This window comes from Rhinoderma darwinii, chromosome 2, assembly GCF_050947455.1.
Source record: "Rhinoderma darwinii isolate aRhiDar2 chromosome 2, aRhiDar2.hap1, whole genome shotgun sequence".
NCBI lineage: Eukaryota > Metazoa > Chordata > Amphibia > Anura > Rhinodermatidae > Rhinoderma > Rhinoderma darwinii.
In genome coordinates this window covers 431938857-431964507 of record NC_134688.1, presented here as the reverse complement: position 1 = coordinate 431964507, position 25651 = coordinate 431938857, and the positions used below count along the sequence as shown (strand labels likewise).

Here is a 25651-nt window from a genome sequence, read left to right as displayed (position 1 = left end):
TAAAACTGACAGGCACCTGCCAGGTCATGCCTCAGGCATGGCTTAGTAGGCATCCAGTACAGGCAGACCTGGGGGTCTTTGTTAGGCCCCCGGCTGCCATAGAAGCCATTGGCACCCTGCGATTGCAATTGCAGGGTGCCAATGTGGTGAGAGAGAGAGCACCCTCCCTTCAAAACCACTTGGATGTGGTGCTCGCTATTGAGCGCCGCATCTAAGGGGTTAAACGGGTGAGATCAATGTTGAAGTTGATCCCGCCCGTTAGTGCAGGTGTCCGGCTGTCTTTAGACTGCCCGACACCCGCTGTAGCCGACACAGGACACCCGTGCCGGACTTATGTCAGAGCACTGTGAAAAGGCGGCGCTGTGGCATAAGTGAAAAGGCGTATAGGTGGACGTGCAAAGACACATAGAGGGAGATTTATCATTGTTTTCGTTACACATGGAGTTGTTACCTAGTAAAACTCAGCAATTTGAGCAATGTCTGCTAAATAATTTTCAAATGTTGCTTGGCCCATGATACGTGTCTCCAATACTACAGACTGGTATAGGACAGAAGCCAGCCCTGCCCCAGCTCGGACAAGTTCTCCAGTTTTTTTTAAAATAAAATTCTGTTTTTAGACAAAAGTTGTATGTGTGTAAAACGTAGTTAAAAAAATGGAAAACAAGAAATTGTACACGTGATTAGGAGGTTACAAAAACTGTATTGTGTCATTTATGCACACAGCAATTCCATGGGCATGGAGGCATATGGCAATACCCGTAGGCATGTGTGCTGGCATGTGGTGCCTCCATATACTCACACTGTAATTTTGAGCAGCATCTGGTATGTGATTCACAGAAATTTAGAAAACCAGGTTACAACAAATGGTTGCATACATTCTAATACTCAAATATAAATATAATATAAAACTTATGTAAAAGGCAAGTAAAATTAAACTACTAGAAAACCAAAAATTCTAACTTACATAGAGATACCATATAAAATGAACATGCTACCATTTTGTAGCTAATAGGTAAAGGGACCAGTTTTTCTATTAAACAATATTCTCCGGGAAAAGAAATACCCACTGAAGTTCCCTATATTTAAAAATTATAAATGTTATAATATTTTAAAGTTCTGCAATTCTGCTCCAGTTGCTGCAATCCCACTGGCACGATAACGTCTTGTTTATAATGATGTTGATGGCGGCCAAACACAGACCGCCGTGGTGATGCTTCATCATCATAGATAAAACATCATTGTGCCAGAATCAAAACACCAGACCGATGAAGGCTGGCGGCTATGGACCGGAGCAGAATTATGTACAATATAGGAGAGTTATAGAAAATGTTCATATTCTTGAAAAACCCCAGTTTTCCGGTCACTTAATATACAGGGTGGGCCATTTATATGGATACACCTAAATAAAATGGGAATGGTTGGTGATATTAACTTCCTGTTTGTGACACATTAGTATATGGGAGGGGGAAACTTTTCAAGCTGGGTGTTGACCATGGGTCGGCCATTTTGAAGTCAGCCATTTTGTATCCAACTTTAGTTTTTTCAATGGGAAGAGGGTCATGTGACACATCAAACTTATCGAGAATTTCACAAGAAAAACAATGATGTGCTTGGTTTTAACGTTACTTTATTCTTTCATGAGTTATTTACAAGTTTTGGGGCACTTATAAAATGTGTTCAAAGTGCTGCCCATTGTGTTGGATTGTCAATGCAACCCTCTTCTCCCACTCTTCACATACTGATAGCAACACCGCAGAAGAAATGCTAGCACAGGCTTCCAGTATCCGTAGTTTCAGTTGCTGCACATCTCGTATCTTCACAGCATAGACAATTGCCTTCAGATGACCCCAAAGATAAAAGTCTAAGGGGGTCAGATCGGGAGACCTAGGGGGCCATTCAACTGGCCCACGACGACCAATCCATTTTCCAGGAAACTGTTCATCTAGGAATGCTCGGACCTGACACCCATAATGTGGTGGTGCACCATCTTGCTGGAAAAACTCAGGGAACGTGCCAGCTTCAGTGCATAAAGAGGGAAACACATCATCATGTAGCAATTTCAGATATCCCGTGGCCTTGAGGTTTCCATTGATGAAGAATGGCCCCACTATCTTTGTACCCCATATACCACACCATACCATCAATTTTTGTGTTCCAAAAGTCTTGGAGGGATCTATCCAATGTGGGTTAGTGTCAGACCAATAGCGGTGGTTTTGTTTGTTAACTTCACCATTCACATAAAAGTTTGCCTCATCACTGAACAAAATGTTCTGTGTAAACTTAGGTTCCTGTTCCAATTTTTGTTTTGCCCATTCTGCAAATTCAGTGCGCCGATCTGGGTCATCCCCGTTGAGATGCTGCAGCAGCTGGAGTTTGTAAGGGTGCCATTTGTGAGTAGCTAATATCCGCCGAAGGGATGTTCGACTGATGCCACTCTCCAGTGACATGCGGCGAGTGCTACGCTGTGGGCTCTTGCTGAATGAAGCTACGACAGCCACTGATGTTTCTTCATTAGTGACAGTTTTCATGCGTCCACATTTGTGCAAATTTAACACTGAACCAGTTTCACGAAACTTGGAAACTTTGCAAACTGTAGCATGGGAGATGGGTGGTCTCGTAGGGTGTCTTGCATTGAAATCTGCTGCAATGACCCGGGTACTGCGTTCACCAGACATCAACACAATTTCTATCCGCTCCTCACGTGTTAACCTCTGCGACATGTCAATGGCTGTAAACAAAGAGAAGCTTGTAAATAACTCATGAAAGAATAAAGTAACGTTAAAACCAAGCACATCATTGTTTTTCTTGTGAAATTCTCGATAAGTTTGATGTGTCACATGACCCTCTTCCCATTGAAAAAAAATAAAGTTGGATACAAAATGGCAGACTTCAAAATGGCCGCCATGGTCAACACCTAGCTTGAAAAGTTTCCCCCCTCCCATATACTAATGTGCCACAAACAGGAAGTTAATATCACCAACCATTCCCATTTTATTTAGGTGTATCCATATAAATGGCCCACCCTGTATAATAGAAATTTATAGGAAGCAAAAATTGGAATCCTGGAAGCCTCATCCTCAAAATACAATTTCCCTCTTTCTGATTTTACTACACTTTTGGAAGTTTAGCAATGTACTGAACATTTCTATTATTTCATATTTTCCTTGATTATTTTTTTTCCTGGTATTTATCACAAATGCATAATACCTGTGGTCTGTCTAAAGCAGGGATGCACAACCTTTTCTGGTCCGAGGTCCACAATGTCAGATTGCACCACTTCCATAGGCCATAAAACTTAAAGGGGTTTTCTCATGTGAGACATTTATGGCATATGGACAGTATATGTCATAAATGTATGCAACTCTCTCCATTGTAGTTTATGAGAGTTACGGAAACCCCCGAGCATTTCACAACACCCATAAACTACAATGGACAGAGACGCATGCATGCATGGCCACCTCTCCACCCCCTTTCTAGAGTCCTGAAGAAGGGGACTGGGAAACCACATTCCCCAATTCTACATGGGAATTCCAGAGATGAACCCTCCACCTACCAAACATTTATATTATATCCGGTGCATATGCCATACATGTCTCAGATACGAATAACCCTTTAAAGCAAAACTCTGTGAAAACGGAATCCTTGTGTCATGAACCGCCCTTTCAGGACCTGCACTATGCATAACACAGTGTATCAAAGAGCACCAAAGAGAACCTTAGTCATGTGCCAGCCCCTCGGGCCACGCAAAACACAATAAAAGTTTTGCCTGGATCCTTTGACAGCCATATCTTTCTAAACTATCAGGACTTTGACAATCATGTGTAACTGACCTCACCCCGATCCAACACTAATCTCCTGCTCACAACCACTGGCTCGCAGCACACAGCCGTTGCCATGTCTGGTTTCCGTAATGACCGACACACTCTGATGACGCCACCTGCAGCTGCTTTAAAAGAATATCAGCCCGGATACTGCCTGTGAATAAGGTACATTCTGTTTAAGCATGTTACTTGCATTTTGACCTTGACTCTAACTCTAACCCTGACCTCTAGCTTGCTCTGGATTTCGACTTTATTCTGTTCCCTCTGATTTGTCATCTGGTACTTGTTGTTCAACCTCCCGGTTTTGGCTCCTGGATTCTAGATTATTATATTTTCATCTTCTGCTCCGGTGTGTGGCATCCTGACCGTTTTCTCGGTTACAACCCCTGGCTTCCCTTCAAACCTGATGCTGTAATGCTCCCAGAATCCTACAGCACACTTGCTGCCGATTGATGACTACTCTGGGTACCGCGACCTGGGAACTCATCTGAGAAAGGCAATACCTCCTTGAGGTTGTTCTAGGGTGAAGAATGGGGAGATTCCTTAGACTTTGCACCTTAGTTTAGTCATTGACAAACCAATTGCGGCTTAAAGATCCAGTTCCCAGTAAGAACCACAACAGCATGTTTAGTTGGGGGCCGCAAAGAAAATGCAGCCCCCATGCCGCTGGTTGTGCACCCTGGTTTCAAGCTCACAAAAGTCTTCAGTCTGATAAAATGTTGGAAAATGCAGAAATATATTGGGTATCCTTAAAATGTATAATAATTGATGGTATACCTCTAAAGAATAAAGAACCACAGATCCTTTGACTTTTACCACACATGGCATCATTGCGTAGAATATAAACACTGGGGCAGCATGGGCAAAGCAGAATCTCACCCGAATGGAAGAGAATGGAGCTGAGCTGCAATACCAGACACTGCACGCAGACAAAGGTGGTATAACGTGGAGAGACTCTTTGCTCTCGTGATTGGTGGGGGCCCCATTGTTTGGTCCCATACTGATCACATATTGTTTTTATTACCTGATTAATTAATTTGTTCAAAGTTACTTGTCGTCCATGTATTGATGCTTCATGCAATAGAGACCAATCTGACACAAAGTCTGCACAGAAGGAAAAAAAATGCTGTATTACACATCACAAAATATCTTTATTACCTTATGAATAAATATTATAAGGTTTTTTCACGTTTTATGTAAATAGAGCTTAAAGGGCGTTTCCAGTCTCAGAAAGTGATGGCATATACAGCTCCACTCAAGTAAATGGGTTCGTGCTGCATTCCGCTGCACAGCTGGTGGCCAGGATCTCCACTGTTCAGGGTAAAATACATGATGGGGACACAGCAGTAAACTAACCCTGTGGGCAGGTCATTCTCATCGGTGGAGTCCTCCACCAATCAGAAATTGATATCTGAGAAGGGAAAACTCTTTAATTGTATAATGGAAAGTTCTGGAACTTTCAAATATACTTTTTGATTCAATGTATCGTAATTTTCAAGATATCTATGCTATCGGTGAATCAGAACATTCTTGTTTACATCCAGAAAACCTGTAGATACCAAATCCTGCTCTCAGCTGAGAAGTGGATACTCAGTCTAGGCCATAATCTGTGAGCTAAACATTGTAGACTCTGGACTGATAGATTTACCAAATATTATACAGATTGATAAATTGTCGGACAGCAGAGAGATTTGTGCTGCCGATGTATTTTGCTCACAGAGGATTGTTTAGGATGAATTCAATTGTAGCAACAAGAATTATGAGGTCTGCACCAGTGTTTTAGCATCTGGATGTAAACAACAGGGATATAAAGTACCCAATGTCTTGGGATTATGTTTGACTCAATTCTGTCCTTTATTCCCAATGTCAATCACTTGCACGCTCATGTCTCCTGCACAAAAATATCTCCTGAATTCGATCTTTCCTCACTGAGAAAACGGTCAAAACTCTTATTGGTGCTCCGATTCTTTCTCGTCCTGATTACGGTCACAAATCACTATTTGGTCTACCCTTCAACAAGTGCTTCCCTCTCCAATTGTTCCTGAATACAGCAGTTAGGTGTAATGTCGGGGTAGGGAAACAGACAAGTGAGCCCTAATCTACCCGCAACTCAGTCCCTGCCTACTTGCAACGACCTGCCCTAGGCGACGGGGTACAACTGGGCGACGGTCCCTACACTCAATAGGTGCACGACAGACAAACAGACAAGGGCACAAAGAAGCCAGGGAAATGGGGAAGTTGCCCACGGGAACACCGTGAGCAACAAGCGAGGTGAACGAGCCGAGTCAAACAAGGAGATGAGCGAGGTACAAAAACGCAGAGCAGAAGAGTGGTCAGAAAAGCCAAGGTCAATCACAAGCAGAGGATAAGTAGTTCAAGAAGCTGCAGCAGGGCCAGGAAACAAACAGAGAAGAATCACAAGCAAAGGAGCAACAGGAAAGGCAGGAATAAATAGACAGAGGGCGGGAGCTAGCTCCGTCTGGCCAGGCTGTGATAGGCTCTCCCACTCCTAAGCCTGCCATCCTGGGTGGTGGAAGATGGAGTCAGTCTCACAGATATAGAAGCAGGTGCAGACTGATTACCTATGGGCGTCGACACAGAAGTTGTGTCTGGCAGATCCTTTACAGTACCCCCCCTTTTATGACGGGCCACCGGACCCTTTCTAGGTGGACCTGGATTATTGGGGAAACGAAGGTGGAACCTCCTGAGCAATACCCCAGCGTGAACATCCCGGGCAGGTACCCAAGTCCTCTCCTTAAGCCCGTATCCCCTCCAATGGACCAGGTACTGGTGGGAGCCTTGGACCATCCTGCTGTCCACAATCTTGGCCACCTCGAATTCTACCCCCTCAGGGGTGAGAACAGGGACCGGAGGTTTCCTCGAGGGAGCCAAGGACGGGGAGCAGCGTTTAAGGAGGGAGGCATGAAACACGTCGTGTACTCGAAAAGACGGGGGCAACTCCAGTCGGAAGGAGACAGGGTTAAGGACTTCAATGACCTTGTATGGCCCTATAAACCGGGGAGCAAACTTCTTGGACGGGACTTTAAGGCGCAAATTCTTTGACGATAGCCACACCAGATCCCCGACCACAAAAAGGGGTTAGCAGAACGTCTTCTATCTGCCTGAGTTTTTTGTATGCACTGGGACTCCTCTAGGTTCTTCTGAACCTGGGCCCAGACTGTGCACAGTTCCCGATGAACGACATCTACCTCGGGATTGTTGGAACTACCAGGTGAAACGGAGGAGAACCGTGGATTAAACCCAAAACAACAGAAAAAGGGGGAGACCCCTGACGAGTTACTGACCCGGTTATTAAGGGAAAATTCGGCGAGGGGAATGAATGAGACCCAATCATATTGACAGTCAGAGATAAAACACCTTAAATATTGTTCTAGAGACTGATTAGTCCTCTCAGTTTGGCCATTAGTTTCAGGATGGAAGGCAGAGGAGAAGGACAGATCAATCTCCAACTTTTTACAGAAGGCTCTCCAAAACAATGAAACAAATTGTACCCCTCTGTCAGAAACAATATTGACAGGGACCCCATGGAGACGCATGATGTGTTTGACAAACAAGGTAGCTAACGTCTTAGCATTGGGTAGTTTCTTGAGGGGCACAAAGTGGCACATCTTACTGAAGCGGTCTGCTACAACCCACACCACCGACTTGCCTTGAGATGGAGGCAAATCGGTGATGAAATCCATGGAGATATGGGTCCAAGGTCTCTGGGGAACGGGCAAAGAACATAGTAAGCCCGCTGGTCGGGACCTGGGAGTCTTGGACCTAGCACAAACTTCACAAGTGGCGACGTAGGCCTTAACGTCTTTGAGCAACCCAGGCCACCAATAGTTTCTGGCAATGAGGTGCTTGGTACCCAGGATGCCTGGATGGCCAGATAGTGCGGAGTCATGATTTTCCCTAAGTACCCTTAGCCGGAATTGCAGGGGAACAAACAGCTTGTTCTCAGGAAGGTTCCCGGGAGCTGAACCTTGATCAGCCGCAATTTCAGAGACTAAATCAGAATAAATAGAGGAAATGATTATACCTGGAGGCAAAACACAAGCAGGATCTTCCTCTAAAGGAGGGCTGGCCATGAAGCTACGCGACAATGCATCAGCCTTAATATTTTTAGACCCAGCCCTATAGGTGACCAAAAAGTTGAATCTGGTAAAAAATAACGCCCATCGAGCTTGTCTCGGGTTTAGCCTCCGGGCAGATTCTAGGAAAACCAGATTCTTGTGGTCGGTAAGGACCGTTACCTGGTGCCTAGCCCCCTCCAGGAAGTGGTGCCACTCTTCAAATGCCCATTTAATGGCTAAGAGTTCGCGGTTGCCAATATCATAGTTACTCTGAGTGGGCGAAAACTTCCTGGAGAAGTAGGCACAGGGGCGGAGATGGGTGAGGGACCTGGTACCCTGGGACAAGACAGCCCCCACTCCCACCTCGGACGCGTCAACCTCCACGATAAATGGCTCCATTTGGTTGGGCTGAACCAGCACTGGGGCCGAGATAAAGCACTTCTTAAGGACCTCAAAAGCCTGGACAGCCTCAGGAGGCCAGTGGAGGAGATCAGCACCTTTGCGAGTGAGATCCGTAAGAGGCTTAGCGATGACCGAGAAGTGAGCAATAAATCTCCTGTAATAATTAGCTAACCCCAGGAAGCACTGTAACGCCTTCAGGGAGGCGGGTTGGACCCATTCCGCCACAGCCTGGACCTTGGCGGGGTCCATGCAGAATTCATGAGGAGTGAGGATTTGACCTAAAAACTGTATCTCCTGCACCCCAAACACACATTTTTCGGTCTTAGCAAACAGTTTGTTTTCCTGAAGGGCCTGGAGCACCTTCCTGACATGCTCAATGTGGGAGGACCAGTCCTTGGAAAACACAAGTATGTCATCAAGGTACACTACAAGAAATACCCCCTGGTAGTCTCTTAAAACCTCATTTATGAAATTCTGGAAGACCGCGGGAGCATTACACAACCCAAAGGGCATGACGAGGTATTCAAAATGACCTTCGGGCGTGTTAAACGCAGTCTTCCACTCATCCCCCTCTTTGATGCGGATAAGGTTATAAGCCCCCCGTAGATCAAACTTAGAGAACCATTGGGCCCCCTGAACCTGATTGAAGTGATCAGGAATCAAAGGAAGGGGATACTGGTTCCTTAAAAGTGACCTTATTCAAGTTTCGGTAGTCAATGCATGGCCTAAGACCACCATCCTTCTTCCCTACGAAGAAGAAGCCAGCACCTACCGGAGAAGTAGAGGGGCGAATGTAACCCTTGGCCAGGCATTCCTGGATATACTCTCTCATGGCTTCACGTTCGGGACAAGAGAGATTAAATATCCTACCCTTAGGGAGCTTAGCTCCTGGTACCAATTCAATTGCGCAATCATATTCTCTATGAGGTGGTAACACTTCGAAGGCCTCTTTAGAGAAAACATCAGCGAAGTCCTGAACAAATTCAGGTAGAGTGTTCACCTCCTCAGGGAGAGAAATAGAATTAACAGGAAAACATGACGTCATGCATTCATTACCCCATTTGGTAAGATCCCCAGTATTCCAGTCAAAAGTGGGATTATGCAACTGCAACCAGGGAAGGCCTAAAACCAAATCGGACGATAATCCCTGCATCACCAGTACAGAGCACTGCTCCAAATGCATGGATTCCACAAGGAATTCAAAAACAGAGGTATACTGTGTAAAATAACCATTAGCAAGAGGAGTGGAGTCGATACCCACTACCGGGACAGGTTTAGGCAAATCAATCAATGGCATAGCTAGAGACATAGCAAATTCCACAGACATAATATTAGCAGAAGACCCTGAATCCACGAAGGCACTGCCGGTAGCAGACCTACCACCAAAAGAGACCTGAAAGGGAAGCAAGATTTTATTACGTTTGATATTTACGGGAAATACCTGTGCGCCCAAGTGACCTCCCCGATGGTCACTTAGGCGCGGAAGTTCTTCCGGCTGCTTATTCTTACGCCTAGGACAGTTGTTCACTTGATGCTTGTCATCTCTACAGTAGAAGCAGAGACCATTCTTCCTGCGGAACTCTCTACGCTGTTGCGGGGACACGGAGGCCCCGAGTTGCATAGTTACCTCCGAGTCTTCCGTGGAAGAACGAAGCAACGGAACCTCGGGAGTCAGAAGAGAAAACACAAACACGTTCAAGTCGTCGTTCCCTGAGACGTCGGTCAAGTCGTACCGCTAAAGCCATAACCTGATCTAGGGAGTCAGAAGAGGGATAGCTAACTAGCAGGTCTTTCAGGGCGTTCGACAGACCCAATCTAAACTGGCACCTTAAGGCAGGGTCATTCCACCGAGAAGCTACGCACCACTTCCTAAAGTCAGAACAATACTCCTCAACAGGTCTCTTACCCTGACGTAAGGTCACCAGCTGACTCTCGGCAAAGGCAGTCTTGTCAGTCTCGTCATAAATGAGCCCGAGAGCAGAAAAGAAAAGATCAACGGAGGAAAGTTCAGGGGCGTCAGGAGCCAAGGAGAAGGCCCATTCTTGGGGCCCGTCCTGGAGCCGGGACATAATTATACCCACCCGCTGGCTCTCAGAACCAGAGGAGTGGGGCTTTAAGCGAAAATAGAGCCTACAACTCTCCCGAAAGGAGAAAAAAGTCTTCCGGTCCCCTGAGAACCGGTCAGGCAACTTGAGGTGGGGTTCAAGAGGTGAGGTGAGGGGCACTACCAGGGTAGCATCAGGCTGGTTGTCCCTCTGAGCCAGGGCCTGGACCTGTAGGGAGAGGCCCTGCATTTGCTGAGCCAGGGTCTCAAGGGGGTCCATAGTAGTGTCAGGGACCAGGGTAGACTAGGTATATGGGCTTGTGATTATGTAATGTCGGGGTAGGGAAACAGACAAGTGAGCCCTAATCTACCCGCAACTCAGTCCCTGCCTACTTGCAACGACCCGCCCTAGGCGATGGGGTACAACTGGGCGACGGTCCCTACACTCAATAGGTGCACGACAGACAAACAGACAAGGGCACAAAGAAGCCAGGGAAATGGGGAAGTTGCCCACGGGAACACCGTGAGCAACAAGCGAGGTGAATGAGCCGAGTCAAAAACAGGAGATGAGCGAGGTACAAAAACGCAGAGCAGAAGAGTGGTCAGAAAAGCCAAGGTCAATCACAAGCAGAGGATAAGTAGTTCAAGAAGCTGCAGCAGGGCCAGGAAACAAACAGAGAAGAATCACAAGCAAAGGAGGAACAGGAAAGGCAGGTATAAATAGACAGAGGGCGGGAGCTAGCTCCGTCTGGCCAGGCTGTGATAGGCTCTCCCACTCCTAAGCCTGCCATCCTGGGTGGTGGAAGATGGAGTCAGTCTCACAAACATAGAAGCAGGTGCAGACTGATTACCTATGGGCGTCGACACAGAAGTTGCGTCTGGCAGATCCTTTACATTAGGCTCATCTTTCTGTCCAACCGCTACACCAACGCCTCAACCTGGGCTAATTACTGCACTGGTTGCTCATTCACTTTAGAATGCAATTCAAATGTATAATTCTCATTCACAAAGCTCTCCACAGTGCTGCTCCTTCTTACATCTCCTCCCTCATCTCTGTCTACCTCTCTACCTGTGCTCTACGTTCTGCCAAAGATGTAAGACTAGCATCCTCCATAACCTGAATCTACCACCCCCGTCTTGAGGACTTCTCTCGTGCTGCACCAGTTCTCTGCAATACGCTACCCTAAACAATCAGATTAATTCTCAATATCTGCAGGTTTAACCATGCCCGGAAAACACATATTTTTAGCCGGGCCTATAACGTTCCCTAATTATAGCAGAGTGGAGGGGAGATATTTGTGACATGGTCAGGTTTTATATAGACCATGGATTATAATTATACAACATAGGCCTCCTTAAAGAAATTCATTTTCAAGGCATGCTTAAAACTGCGAATGTTAGGAGCAATTCTGATGGTGCGGGGGGCACTGAATTTCACAGAATGAGTGCAGCACAGAAGAGGTCCTGCAGATGGGAGTGAAAGGATGTAATATGGGAGGATGAGAGTCGTTGTTCATGTGCGATTAGCACGAGTAGGTTGGTAAAGAGCGATGAGAGTGGACATGTATGGACATGTATGAATGTGCTGCATTGTGGAGAGCTTTGTAGACTAGGAGAGGGGTTTTGAATTCAATTCTGCAAGAAAGCGGTAACCAGTGTAATCATCAACAGAGAGCAGCGGCGTCATTATAACCACTAGACAGAGATCACACTGCGTTCATGATAGATAAAAGTGGAGCAGGTCTGTTTACTGGAATGGCACTTAATAGTGAGTTACAGTAGTCCAGGCGAGAAATTTTTAGGACCTCGATTAGTGTTTTGCCAGTCCGGGTGATGAGGTCGGGATGGATACAAAAGTTGTCGTTTTAGCTGAAGGCAACAGGATTTGAGAATGGATTAAATGTGAGGAGGAAAGTCCTGTAAATTTATTTTGACTTATTATGTTCAACCTTTAAGCTTATTAATATGAAATTGAGATATCAAACCTGAACTGGGTTTTTCTTCATGCTATATAAAGTAATTTATTATATTACAACCTTATTTATAAGTGTTAGATCAGGGACAGATAGTCTTAACCACAACACTGTTGAGTACACAAAATACAATACAATGCATGTGAATGGGGTTTGCATTTTTGACAGTGGCCGCTGACACAGTTAAAAATAGGCTGACACTTCCGGTCTTGTAAAGATGACTTCAGTTTGTGCTGTATACATGGCGGACAGGGTACGCGGTCATCTCATTATGATCAGAGGGCAGAATTACAATGTAAGATAACACATTTATTATACATCTGGAGGCAAATAACACAGAATCACAGCATTGACAATAAGTACTTGGAACATCTCACCTCCCCCTCCGTACATATTGACCTCTTGCATGCACATGATACAGTGCATGCCCATGATACAGTGCATGCCCACAATGAGACGTTGACCCTTTTTGATTTTTCTGTCTAGGTGCCTGCTGTAAACTAAATCCCTGGAGTTGCAGCTCACTACTCAGAGAAAAATGTCTGCCCACATAATCATATAAAAAAAAATGAAAATAGTATACCGTATACAGTTTATACAATCAGAAACAAAAATCAGATTAGAAAAAAGTTTCAGTGTATATTTTCATTATTAAAACAATAAGTTGATACCTTTCCTTTAGGTTTTCTAATGGTTTGGAGACATATATGCAGATCACTTTAGTAGTAGTTGTTGAATATTCTTATAATCTTATTATATTGTAGTGTAGTGTACCACCCCATGACTAGTAGTATAATACTTACAGTAAGGGTATGTTCACACGCTGACTCAAAAATGTCTGAAAATACGGAGCTGTTTTCAAGCGAAAACAGCTTCTGATTTTCAGACGCTTTTGTAGCAACTCGCGTTTTTCGTGCCGTATATTATGGCCGTTTTTGGAGCTGTTTTTCAATGGAGTCAATGAAAAACGCCTCCAAAAACGTCCCAAGAAATGACCTGCACTTCTTTTTACGTGGCGTCTTTTTACGCACCGTATTTTGAAAACGACGCGTAAAATTACGCCTCGTGGGAACAGAACACCGTAAATCCCATTGCATGCAATGGGCAGATGTTTGGAGGCGTAATGGAGCCGTTTTTTCAGGCGTAATTCGAGGCGTAAATGGCCCGAATTACATCTGAAAACACATCGTGTGAACATACCCTTACTGCTTACAGACATTGGTTCTGATTTTAAGAAATGTTCATCCTTTGTGTATAGAACACTTGGTTCTATTTTAAGAGTTGAAATAATATAAAAACATCACCAGTACAAGTGTTTTATGAACATCTGCCTATTCTAAAAGCAGGTAAAATGTTGTGTTTCTTCATTTTTTTTTCTATTACTTTTGTTCTAAGTAAATTGGTCCAAAAGTAGTCCTATCAGAGACAGACAGGAAGTGAAAAGCCACCCTGGCACAAAAAGTACAAAGAAACATCAGTTAAAATCGTACTTCCTAATAAATCAGACAAAAGCAAGTGTGCCGAAACGCGCATCGGGGTGCAACCTATTGCTCTACATTTGCATTTTATTATGGGTCAGTATGATTGTTTATATATAATTCATGTTATGGGCCTGTATAATGTATTGTAACCATTCCATTATGTGTTATATAAAAAATATTTCTATGTCGTACTACTGGTTATTTGTATATGTATCTGAGCTTGTGATTTGCCTGTTTTAGTGAGTCCGTGGACCTTTTTAATTATATATGTGTTCTTGTATTTTTGTCAAATAAAGATTTTGTCATACTTTTTGATACTCCTAAATTGCTATTTGCATCCTTTCTTCGCTTTTTTGGTTTATACATTTTAAAGCTGTGCTGTTTGCTCTGCAGTAAGGCCTTGTTTTTTTTGTCCACGTGCTATCCGCAATTTTGCATGGACCCATTAATTTATTTGTCCTAATGTACAAGACCGCAATGCTTCCTGATCCATGTGGGGGCCACGAGTCCGGGCCATAAAAACTCAGGACATTTCATTTTACAGTCTGTATTTGCGGCACGGACTCGCCCATTGTGCATAACTGTCCCTGCATTTTTTTGGGCGGATCTGTGAATACTGATGACACACGGATGCACTATGGAAGGGTTTTTGCGGACTGCAAAATCCCTACAGTCGTGTGCATTAGACCTAACCCATATGTGTATGAGTCCAAATAACTCTGGACCTGCAGCTCTTGTGCCTTTCGGCCATTGTCACTCACATAGCGGTGAAGGACTGGAGGTGCATATTCATGTGCTACTTCAGAACTATCCCTTCTCAGCTGACTGGCACAAAACATGGTGGCTGGATAGTTGATTGAAAGGTTATATCTATTTGCATTTTCAGATTTGGTTTATTGCATAAAAGATGAAAATCCATTCTATCAAGATGTCAAAAGGATTTATATTATTTGAAGAGCGTCTAACCTACAATATGGCTATGGGGGATATGTATGCTAATCCACTATTCTTTCAACCACAATTTTATAAATCGATTCTTGGAGTGGGGTACGGTACCTTCTAGAATCAGTTTTTTTCACCAAAGTGAAACACTGCTATGATGTATATGGTAAAAGCAATCTCAGCAGCATTACAATTTCTGTGGATGGGGGATTGGAGAATGATCAGTGGTAGTCAGTACAGTGGATGTGCCATGAAGGGTTGCAACATGAGCAGGGCTGGATTAAGGTTGGTGGAGGCATCTGGTCAAAAACTTTGATGGGGGCTCTTATCCCCCTTCTAGAACGGGACCGCTAGACCCCTTATTGCAGCTACATATAGAAGAGGTTGCCTCAGTTACGGCTGGCCTCCTCCACTAAATTCTATGGGAGTTAGTCAAGTCAATGAATCCCTTTAAACTTCAAAGAGAGAGCTTCACGGATATGTCTACCACTTTGATAAGATCACCATATAGTCATAAGGCATTCCTTGTTTTGATGAAGGATGGAGGGCCCAGACACGAGCAGTGTATACACTACCCATTAAAACAGGCACTACCAGGGTTGAAACTAGAAAATGCAAGATAGATAGAGGGTGCTTGGTGGAGACCTCGGGCAGGTGCCCTCCCTATAATCCAGACCCTGCACACATGGGTGGGTATAGCTGCTTGAGGTGAAAAAATATTGTTAGGCTGTGTTCACATCAGCACTGGGCTTCCGTTCATGGGTTCTGTTCGACCTTTCTGTCGAGGGAACCAATGAACGGAAAGCCAAACGAAAACCATCGCTTCCGTTTGCATTATCATTGAATTCAACTAGGAGACTATGCTATTGTTTCTGCTAAAAATACAGAAATCTTACGGAAATGAAACAAACGGAAATGAAACAAACGGAAACCAATTGCAACGGCAGCATTACCACTGAAATCAATGGTAATGCAAACTGAAGCCATGGTTTGTGTTCATTAGTTCCTCCAACGGAAAGGTCGAACAGAACCCATGATTGGAAGCCCGACGAGGATGTGAACAGGCCCTAATTGTGATTTTAAGCAGAGAACTTGATATGGATTTTTTTATGTCCTTGAATTTGCACTACTTCAAGCTTATTATAGAGTAACGAGTTCAGACTTGTTCTGGCATGGAATAATCAGCTCGAGTGAGAAAAAAGTTCAGCTCCGTAATGTTTAAACATTAAATATTCTGGCACCTGTCGTAGTACATGGATATACAAGTATACAGCCATGCTAACTGATACACGCTGAGTCAAAAACGTCTGAAAATACGGAGCTGTTTTCAAGGGAAAACAGCTCCTGATTTTCACATGTTTTTTAAGCCACTCGCGATTTTTGTGGCGTTTTTTACGGCCGTTTTTGGAGCTGTTTTCAATAGAGTCAATGAAAAACGGCTCCAAAAACGTCCCAAGAAGTGTCCTGCACTTCTTTTTGGTGGCTGTTTTTTTACGCGCCCGTTTTTCAAAACGGCTGCGTAAAAAAACGGCCCATCAGAATAGAATGCCGTTTTTCCCATTGCAATCAATGGGCAGATGTTTGGAGGCGTTCTGCTTCCGATTTTTCGGCAGTTTTTCGGCCGTTTACAGGTCGAAAATAGCCCGTGTGAACATACCATCACATTGACTTCATTTTCAGAACTTTCAAACAGGCAGCAATAGGCTCATGTCAATGAGACCTAAAGCACATATACTATTAGCACGTCTAACAGCAGTCACGGTGTTAGCGATTGGATGTTAACACTGACAGATATAACTAGCATGTAATACTGTGTCCAAGGATAAGCATCGCACTTGAAGAAGTTCTTCACCTAAACTTCTATTCACAAAATCCTGCTTAAAGAGGCTCTGTCACCAGTTATACTTCTCTTTTTCGCTTTGTTGTAGGTAACTACTGTTTGGTTTGTTTTAAAAAAAAAAAACGTTTATTAGTGACAAAGTTCTGATCATCTTTAAATTTATGCACATTTTTTCTAAAATACCCAACTGGGCGTTTTTTTTTCCGTTTCACCAAGTGGGCCTTGTAAAGAAAAGTGTATGACGCTGACCAATCAGCGTCATACAATTCTCTTCATTCATGCCCAGCTTTATTCACAGCATTATTCACTTACTTCCGCAGTTCCTTCACCGGAGCGACGGGAGAATGACCAGACATCGCCTCCAGCCGTGCCAGGACTGCTGCTGAGTACTGGCATGGCTGGAGCCGATGTCTGGTCATTCTCCCGTCGCTCCGGTGAAGGAACTGTGGGACATAGCCGCAATACATATGTCCCCCCAAAAAAAATGTGTGTGGGTGTATGTATATGTGTGAGTATCAGATAGGATTAGATATAGGGCCCAGCTCGCTGACATTGCGGCTCCAGCGCTGGACCCAGGAAAGGTAAGAATAATAATTGTTTTGCTTTTTTTATGTGTTACTCATTTTTTTTTGTGTTTGTGTTTTTTTACAGGTTCGGATGTTGGACTACTTCGGATTCGAGGGTTACTTTGATGGCGGCATTTTTTATATTGTCAATAAAATGGTTAATGAGGGTTATGTGTTTCTTTTTATTTCAATAAAATATTTTTCTATGTCTTTGTATTTTTTTAAACTTTATTACTACCGCCTTAGTAATGGCCAATTGACAGCAGCCATTACTAAGGCGGGGCTTTAATGTTAGCCAGTAAAAAGGCTAACACTAACCCCCCCCCAGCGTTGCGTTGTCATGCGAGATGGACAACATTGCAACGTCATGATGCAAAGAGACGTCAGGACCTCCGCTGCGCTCCGAAACGAGGAGGGTAAGTTTACTGTCAGTTACTATAGTAATTGGTCCCATGTAGTTTATTACATGGGCCCCAGTTACTATAGTAACTTTATATAGATGTGGTGCGGGGAGGTGCGGGCCCCCCTGGCTTCGGGGCCAGGTCGCAACTGCGACGCCTATAGTTATGCCACTGTATGGCAACTCTATTTGCATTTTTGTAGCTATTAGGCTATGTATCCAAGGCAACAAAGTTTGTGCCAAATGCTGGATTGGCACTGCGTTGGGAGCAGAGAAGGAGAACGTTTCTTGCCAACTGTCATGTTATTTTTTATAAAATGTTCTTAAAATAAAATTAGATTAATAAACTTTTGATCACGCCAACACATGCCTATGACATGACGCTAAATTACTTATCTACATTGATCTGATTCTAGATTCACACGACCGAGTGCAAACTTGGACATCAAAAAAGGCAGTTTTTCACGTCCGAGTTACACCCGTGCGGGATCCGTTTTCATGGATCCCTCATAGACTTTAGTCTATTAAGGGGGCTATGAAAATGGAAGAAAATAGGAATCGTCTTATTTTTGTACGGACCATTCACACGATCTGTTAAAAGAGCAGTCGTATGAACGGCCCCACTAAAATATATGCGTCCGTGTGACGGATACTACAGTCATGTAAATAAGCCCTAAGGCTACATGCACACGACCGTGCCCGTAATTACAGCCACGGCCGGCCGCGGACAGCCGGCCATTTTTATGGGCCATGCTTCCATTATAAAGTATAGGAGGACGGTCCGTAAAATAAAAAAATAAGACATGTCATACTTTTTCAGAAGGTTTCTACAGCACGGACACCCTCCCGTAGACATACGGGAAGGTGTCCGTCGGACATAGAAATGAATGGGCCCGTAATTACGGACCGTGATTACGGTCCGTAATTACGGGCGATTTTACAGTCGTGTGCATGGGGCCTAAGTGTATGGAAAGACCCTACTAGCCAAGGTCTGTGGCTGCAGAGTTGCTTTGGTGTTTGTTTTCCTACTTGACACATGTATGGTTTTATTTGAATGTTATTTCAGTATGTTACACATTTTACATTTTACATGATATATTGTTAAATAAAAGTCTCATGAAAAAACAAACATATTGTTCACCCAACTTCAAACTATATACAAACAAAAAGTAGAGATGATCGAATTAAAAAATTTGCTTTTCTGGGGTTTTATTGGCGGCAACTTTCCTATGACGGAGCTGTATGTCCCTGGTCCTTCAGGATCCATCAGCGAAATGCCAGTGTCTTATGGCAGGCTGTTCTCTAGTAACTCTGCAGATAAAGTACAACACATCAGCAGAGTCACCTATGTCTGCAGTGTATTTAGAAAATTAAGGCCCGTAACAAAAGGCTGACATTTTGCTGGCGAGGTATTTAAACTTTGCTGCAGCTCTGTAGCTTATTATCAAAATGATCCTGCTATTAAAGGAGCAATTATAACCATATAAACATGTAAGGAAATGGTAATTCATACATAGAATTTTTATTTTATAGTGAATCGAAACAAGAGCTCCAGTTTAAAGTGGTTTTCTTCCTAATGTCTTTGCACACAGCCCTGCACCCGCATGTGATATGACCTTGCAGTCTTTATACACTGGAGATAGGATCTGATGAAGAGCATTTGCTGGGTCATGTGCTGTGGGAGATGGAACCAAGTGGCCCAGCACCAGATTTTTTGCATGGTTAGCTCATAGATGCTGCAGAACAGGATGCATCTATGGGCTATATCATTATGCAGACACAGACCGTGGTGTGCTACTGCCCATATAAAAGCATGTACAGTATGTTGTAATATTTTTAATAACAGCATATTATGACATTTTACATTTACATTTTATAACAGGACAAAAAAATCCACTAGGTGCTCCTTTGCGTCTGAGGCCGGTGTTTCAGTCAATTATCACACTAGGGCTACGTGTGGGATATTTATAAAAAGTGCAGAATCTGGGCAATAAATATTGAGCTGCATTTCTCGAGTAAAACCTTCTGTGGTACAAAAATTATTTTATTACAAATTAATTTCTGCAAAAAAAAATGAAATTTGTAAATTTCACCTCTACATTACTTTAATTCCTGTGAAACACCTAAAGGGTTAAGAAAATTTCTGAATGCTGTTTTGAGGGGTGCAGTTTTTAAAATGGTTTTTTTTAATGGGGGTTTCTAATATATAAGGCCCTCAAAGTCATTTCAAAACTAAACTGGTCCATAAAAAAAACTTAGGTTTTGTACATTTTCTTGAAAATTTGAGAAATTGCTGATAAACTTATAATCCTTGTAACGGCCTAGAAAAATAAAAGGATGTTCAAAAATACAATACAACATAAAGAAGACATATGGGAAATGTTAACTAGTAACTATTTAGTGTGGTATTACTATCTGTTTTACAAGCAGATACATTTAAATTTAGAAAAAGCTAATTTTTGAAAATTTTCTCTAAATCTTGGTGTTTTTCACAAATAAATACTGAATTTAGCGACCAAATTTTTCCACTATCATAAAGTACAATATGTCACAAGAAAACAGTCTCAGAATTGCTTGGATAGGTAAAAGCATTCCAAAGTTATTACCACATAAAGTAACATATGTCAAATTTAAAAAAATCGGCTGGGTCCACAAGGCCAAAACAGGCTGCGTCCTGAAAGGGTTAAGGAACCGTAAAAGTAGAGATGATTTTGCGGTGCTACCGTTTATAACTAAAATGTGTGTCCTGTTTAAACCTTAAATATGTTCTACATATGAAATTTATTTGATTATCTCTTTTTCTTTGTGTGCATATTGTAGATTGCTACAATATGTTTTTGTGGTACTTATGATTTACTGTTAATGTCCTATTCCCTATTTTACATTTCCCTGACCTGAAAAGACTTGGTTTTAATTCCAGTTTTCAAGTTAATGAAAAACGCAGATGACTCAAGAATTGAGTCCAAAGTTTCCAGCTCTGACTAAAACAACAGCTATTTTCTGTCACTCAGGGCTCCCGATAACCAGTAGTTTTCCTGTCGGATGAGCTAGCGTTGAATGTTTTCTGTCCCAGAGGTGTTTTGGCTTGTGTACAAACCGCTCAGTGAGAATCTGGCTCCAATACCCTCATGAATGCACTGAGCTTCAATGCTCCTTTCTGCCTGCTGTCACAGGATTTAGGGGGAAACAGACCAATTGGCACAAAAAAAGTTACTTCGAAATTGTATTTTTTAAATATATATATATATATATATATATATATATATATATATATATTTAAAAAGGCTTATGATATGATTTTTATTAGATTATTATTATAGTTGTTAATATTACTGTTATTATAGTGGTTGTCTGGTTTTGACAATCCCTTTTGGGGGTCTGCCACAAGCCTCCATATTTATTAAAACTGCTGCACGTCATTCATATATTCATTGACATCTTAAAAAAAAAAATATTATATTTTTTAATTGGTTTCGTTTTTCATTTTTTATTTTAAAATCTTCTGACATTAAGCACTTTAGGTTAACAAATAAGTAGCAAACCCCCCCCCCCCCCCCACCCCCCGACACATCAAAATGTCATACGTTTCAATGTAATACATTTGCTCCGGTGTACCAGTTGTGCCTTGTGTTTTCTTTTAAAGGAGCTTCAAACTACAAACTGAAGAACATCGTTTTGCCCGGGGTATTGACAGCGCACACCACTGTACCCAGGCAGGCTGAATCACCAAGAGCATCTTAAGGGCAGATTCAGAAATGGCGGAATTGCTGTTGAATTACGCTGCGGACAGTCCGCAATGGAAATCTGCAGCAGTCATTTTTTACATTGGTTCCTATACATTTTTAGGTAACTTAATTCAGACATTGCGCAAAATAACTATGTGGAATTTAGGCTGCGGTGCAGAATTTTCACTCCGCAGCCCGCAAATTTTGTTGCGGAGAAGCAGTGTAATTTTACTGCGGATTTCAGCCTTTGCAATGCAAAAACTGAAATCTGCGGCAAGTTCGCTGTGATACCAATGTCTGAATTTCAAGTCGAATATGCAAATGTTGCTGCAGATTAGTTCCGTAATTGCCGCGAATCTGCAGCAACATTTGCAGCGGGAAAATTCTGCCACGTCTGAACGTGGCCTTACTAGTATGTTTTAACGACATGAGCAATTTTAGCTTGTCTGAGCACTATGCAGAAAAATGCCCATGCCAGGCTCCTGCCATCAGGAGTAGTAAGAATTTATAGGAGTGTTCTGCGGAATTAAAGATGTAAAGCTCAGTACCATAGTATTATATGTGGGGCATGTAGAGTATCATGATTCTATTCTCTTAGGCATTATACACACGACAACGCCTGTGGCGCACAGAGTCCCTATAGTTCTGTAGGGACTCCACGTACCGCAATATACAAATTATTCCCCCCTGAAAGTAATGCTTCTAGGGGAGAATTATCGAAATAACGTGACATGCGATTTGAGAAATCAGAGACATATGGAGACTCAGTATGGTCCCATAGTTTTCTATAGATACCATATTATGGATCCATAATAGGGCCGAGTCGATACACTGTAGAATTATTGAACAGATCAAGAAGTTATTTTACTTTTTTTCATGTCAGTCATAGTATATATTCTTAACAAAACAACAATACAAACATCCACATGGAAAACCACACACGCAGCGTGCTGTAGAAACAAATTAAAAATAAAAACACCCCGATCGCTATTTTTTTTTGGACAATAGTTTCTGCATTACTACGAAGCAGCTTTACAGTAGAAAACGGTCCACGCAGTTGTAATTGATAAAAGTTAATGGGACAATATGACTATATGAACTGCCGGTTTATTATATTCCCATCAATTATACACCTGATGTAAAATATACTTACCACTCATCAGAGGGTTTGAGACGTACGTTACCGGTGAGTGACCTCTGTCATCCCGAGAGCGTCCACCACCTTCAGACTCCATCCTCAGTTTAGAATAAGATCTTTGTGACACCCACCTTGCGAGTCCAGGTTCCCCTGAGAATATAAGCGCCTGGTTACATGAGTGATGTACAGTATGACATTAGTGGAGTCCTGTGGGAAGATGCAGATCATAGCTGTGTGCAGAGCTCAGTAATACCTGTGTAACCTGAGAGCAGACACTCCGCAATAAGAAAATCATCCCTCTATCAATCAGTCCCAAACTTTATGGAAATCCAGGCAGTTCACACACAAAAAGCTGCATTGATGTCACATCCTTTACAAAACCACGGCCAATCATCCGGAGAATATAACTGGCATGCACTCGCTTTCAATGAAAAATATATCTTTGCAAAAAAAAAGTGTGAGAGAAGAGGGAGGGGGTGAGACACAGTAATCCAGTTAGGCAACTTCAGCAGAAAATAAAAACGCCTGAGGAACTTAGACAGGAGGTAAAAAAACATGCTTAACTCTGCGGCTTAATACAAAAAGTACACTGCCATCCTGACAGCATCCATACATACAGAATTACATGAGACGGACGTGTAGGAAATTTACAAAAGGGTTTCTAGAGATTTTTTTGGTCACATTTGAGCACAACATGTTATGGTACTGTACTGTAAACTGGTAATGTCATTTACATAATGTCCCAATGTGGTTTATAATCTTGGGGTCCACAGATGTATGGATGTACCACATCTATTCATACACACACACAGTTTATGGAAGCGCTGATTATATTGTACACGGTTCTGTATGGGTATATATGTGTATATAACACAGCACTTCCGCAGTGTCGATGATCCCAGTCAGGAACAGAATGGGGACATGACCTAAAAAATAAAGTCCCATAATGGTTTAAGCTTATATTGGAAACTTACTGCTGTTGCTGTATATTTATAATATAGAGGAAACTCCTATAAATTCGCTACTCCAACACATCAGACTCTTTACCACCATCCAAACCTTCAAAAACTTGAAAACCCATCTATTTAGAAAAGCTTACAACCTACAATAACCCTGCTGCCACTACTCTATCGGATGAAGAACTTCTACCATCACCTACTGTCTTCTCCGTCCTTCCCTTGTAGATTGTAAGCCCTCATGGGCAATGTCATCTCTCCCTCTGTACCAGTCTGTCATTTATTAAGACCATGTTATTGTACAAGTTTTTATTTTCTCATGTTATGTACTTAACCCCTTCCCGATATTTGACGTATCCATACGCCAAAGTCGGGTAGGGGAAGTATGGAACGGGCTCACGGAGTGAACCCACTCCATACGATGCTGGTGTCGGCACTTCAGAGTAATGAGCGGCATCGCGCTCGAGCGCGATCCCGCTCGTTTAACTCGTTAAATGTTGTGGTCAATACCGACCGCAGCATTTAAATCGTTAGAAAGAGGGGGCGCCCCCCACTAACAGCTCATCGCGCCCCCAGCAGCGCAATCGTGGGGGGGAGGGGCGATGGTTGCTATGGCTGCCTGGGGGTTTAATGAAGGTCCCCAGGTCCACCATCTTTGTGCTCCTATCAAGCCCTGCCTCCGGCAGGACTTAATAGAAGCCTGTCAGAATCACAATATACTGCAATATATATAACGATCGCTGGTTGAAGTCCCCTAGGGGGACTAAAAAAAAAGTAAAAATTTGTTAAATAAAAAAAATTAAATAAATACAATTTTAATTAAAAGTAAAAAAAAAAAACCTTTTCCTATTTTCCCCCTAGAGCATAGTAAAAAAATAATAAAACAAACATAATTGGTATCGCTGCATCCGTAAAAGTCTGAACTATTACAATATATCATTATTTAACCCGCACGGCGAACGCCGTAAAAAAAAACCACCAAAATGGTATTATTAAAAACGACAGCTTATCCCGCAAACAATAAGCCCTCATACCACTTAATCGATGGAAAAATAAAAAAGTTATGGCTCTCGGAATTTGGCGACACAAAATAAATTTTTTACACTTATAGAAAAAACTATATATATTTGGTATCGCATAATCGTATTGACCCACAGAATAAAGCTAACAAGTTGTTTTAACTGCACAGTGAATTCCGTAAAAACGACGCGCAAAAAACAATGGAGGAATAAATGGATAAAGTGGACATGGGTAACATGTGGGGCAGCATGGTGGCACTGTGTCCTTGCAGCACTGAGGTCGTGAGCTTGAATCCAACCACAGACAACATCTGCATAGAGTTATTCTTCCTGTGTTTGCATGAGTTTCCTCCCACACTCTAAAAACATCCTCTGTACAACGCTGCAGAATATTTTTGGGGCTATATAAGCAATATGAAATACATAAATAAATATGTGACCAAAAGAGTGATGAGGAACCAGCTGCAGATTTCAGAAGTTTTTATATACAGTACTGCAGTATGGGATTAAACAAATGCTACAGAACGAAAACACAATGAAGTGTATTCAATTAAATAACTTTTGCTTATTGTAAAAAAAAAACACGTTTTCTGGTTATTTTGATGCAGTTTTTTTATTTAGGGCAAAGCTCCACGTGGCGGAATTGCTCTGGAATTCCGCTGCGGACACTCCACAGCGTTAATCCGCAGCGGACCCGTTTCTCCATTGCCTTCCACTTCTTTTTAGTAGGCTTAGTTTAGACAAGGCGGAAAATTCCGCTGCAGAGCATAGGCTGCGGTGCGGAATTTGGTTTCCGCAGCATACAATGGATGTTGCGGACCAGTGGCGGACTGGTTGCGGACTCATTGCGGAAGTTCTCCATTGACTTCAATGGAGATTCTAAATTCCGCAATGAAGTCCGCAGATGTCATGTACATGTTATGTGTGCTGCGGATGCGTATTGCTTTTTTAACATGACATTTCTTCATTCTGGCTGGACCTATGTATTTCTAGGTCTACAGCCAGACTGAGGAAGTCAATGTGGCTCCCGTAATTACAGGTGACTACGTGTGTGCACCCGTAATTACGGGAGCGTTGCTAGGCGACGTCAGTAAATAGTCACTGTCCGGGGTGCTGAAAGAGTTAAGCGATCGGCAGTAACTGTTTCAGCACCCTGGACAGTGACTACCGATCCCAATATACAGCAACCTGTAAAAAAAATAGAAGTTCATACTTACCGAGAACTCCCTGCTTCTTTCTCCAGTCCGGCTTCCCAGGATGACGTT

At 42.8% G+C, this 25651-nt stretch overlaps 1 protein-coding gene across 4 annotated transcripts in view; it reads right to left on the bottom strand.

Moving 5' to 3' along the window:
- The window catches only part of LOC142743546 (ankyrin repeat and SOCS box protein 9-like), a 40197-nt gene extending 16562 nt beyond the window's left edge, over positions 1-23635 (bottom strand). The window contains exons 1-3 of one of the 4 annotated variants that reach the window (XM_075854425.1): positions 23571-23635; positions 22427-22561; positions 4846-4925 (exon numbers count right to left, since the gene is read on the bottom strand). In XM_075854425.1, the coding sequence (XP_075710540.1) occupies positions 4846-4925; positions 22427-22561; positions 23571-23622 (267 nt within the window). In that variant the 5' untranslated portion in view covers positions 23623-23635. Of the gene's footprint in view, positions 1-4845; positions 4926-22426; positions 22578-22664; positions 23020-23570 lie in introns of those variants that run through there. The other 3 variants (XM_075854424.1, XM_075854426.1, XM_075854427.1) reach the window with 3 other exon arrangements.
- Positions 23636-25651: the final 2016 nt, after the last annotated feature.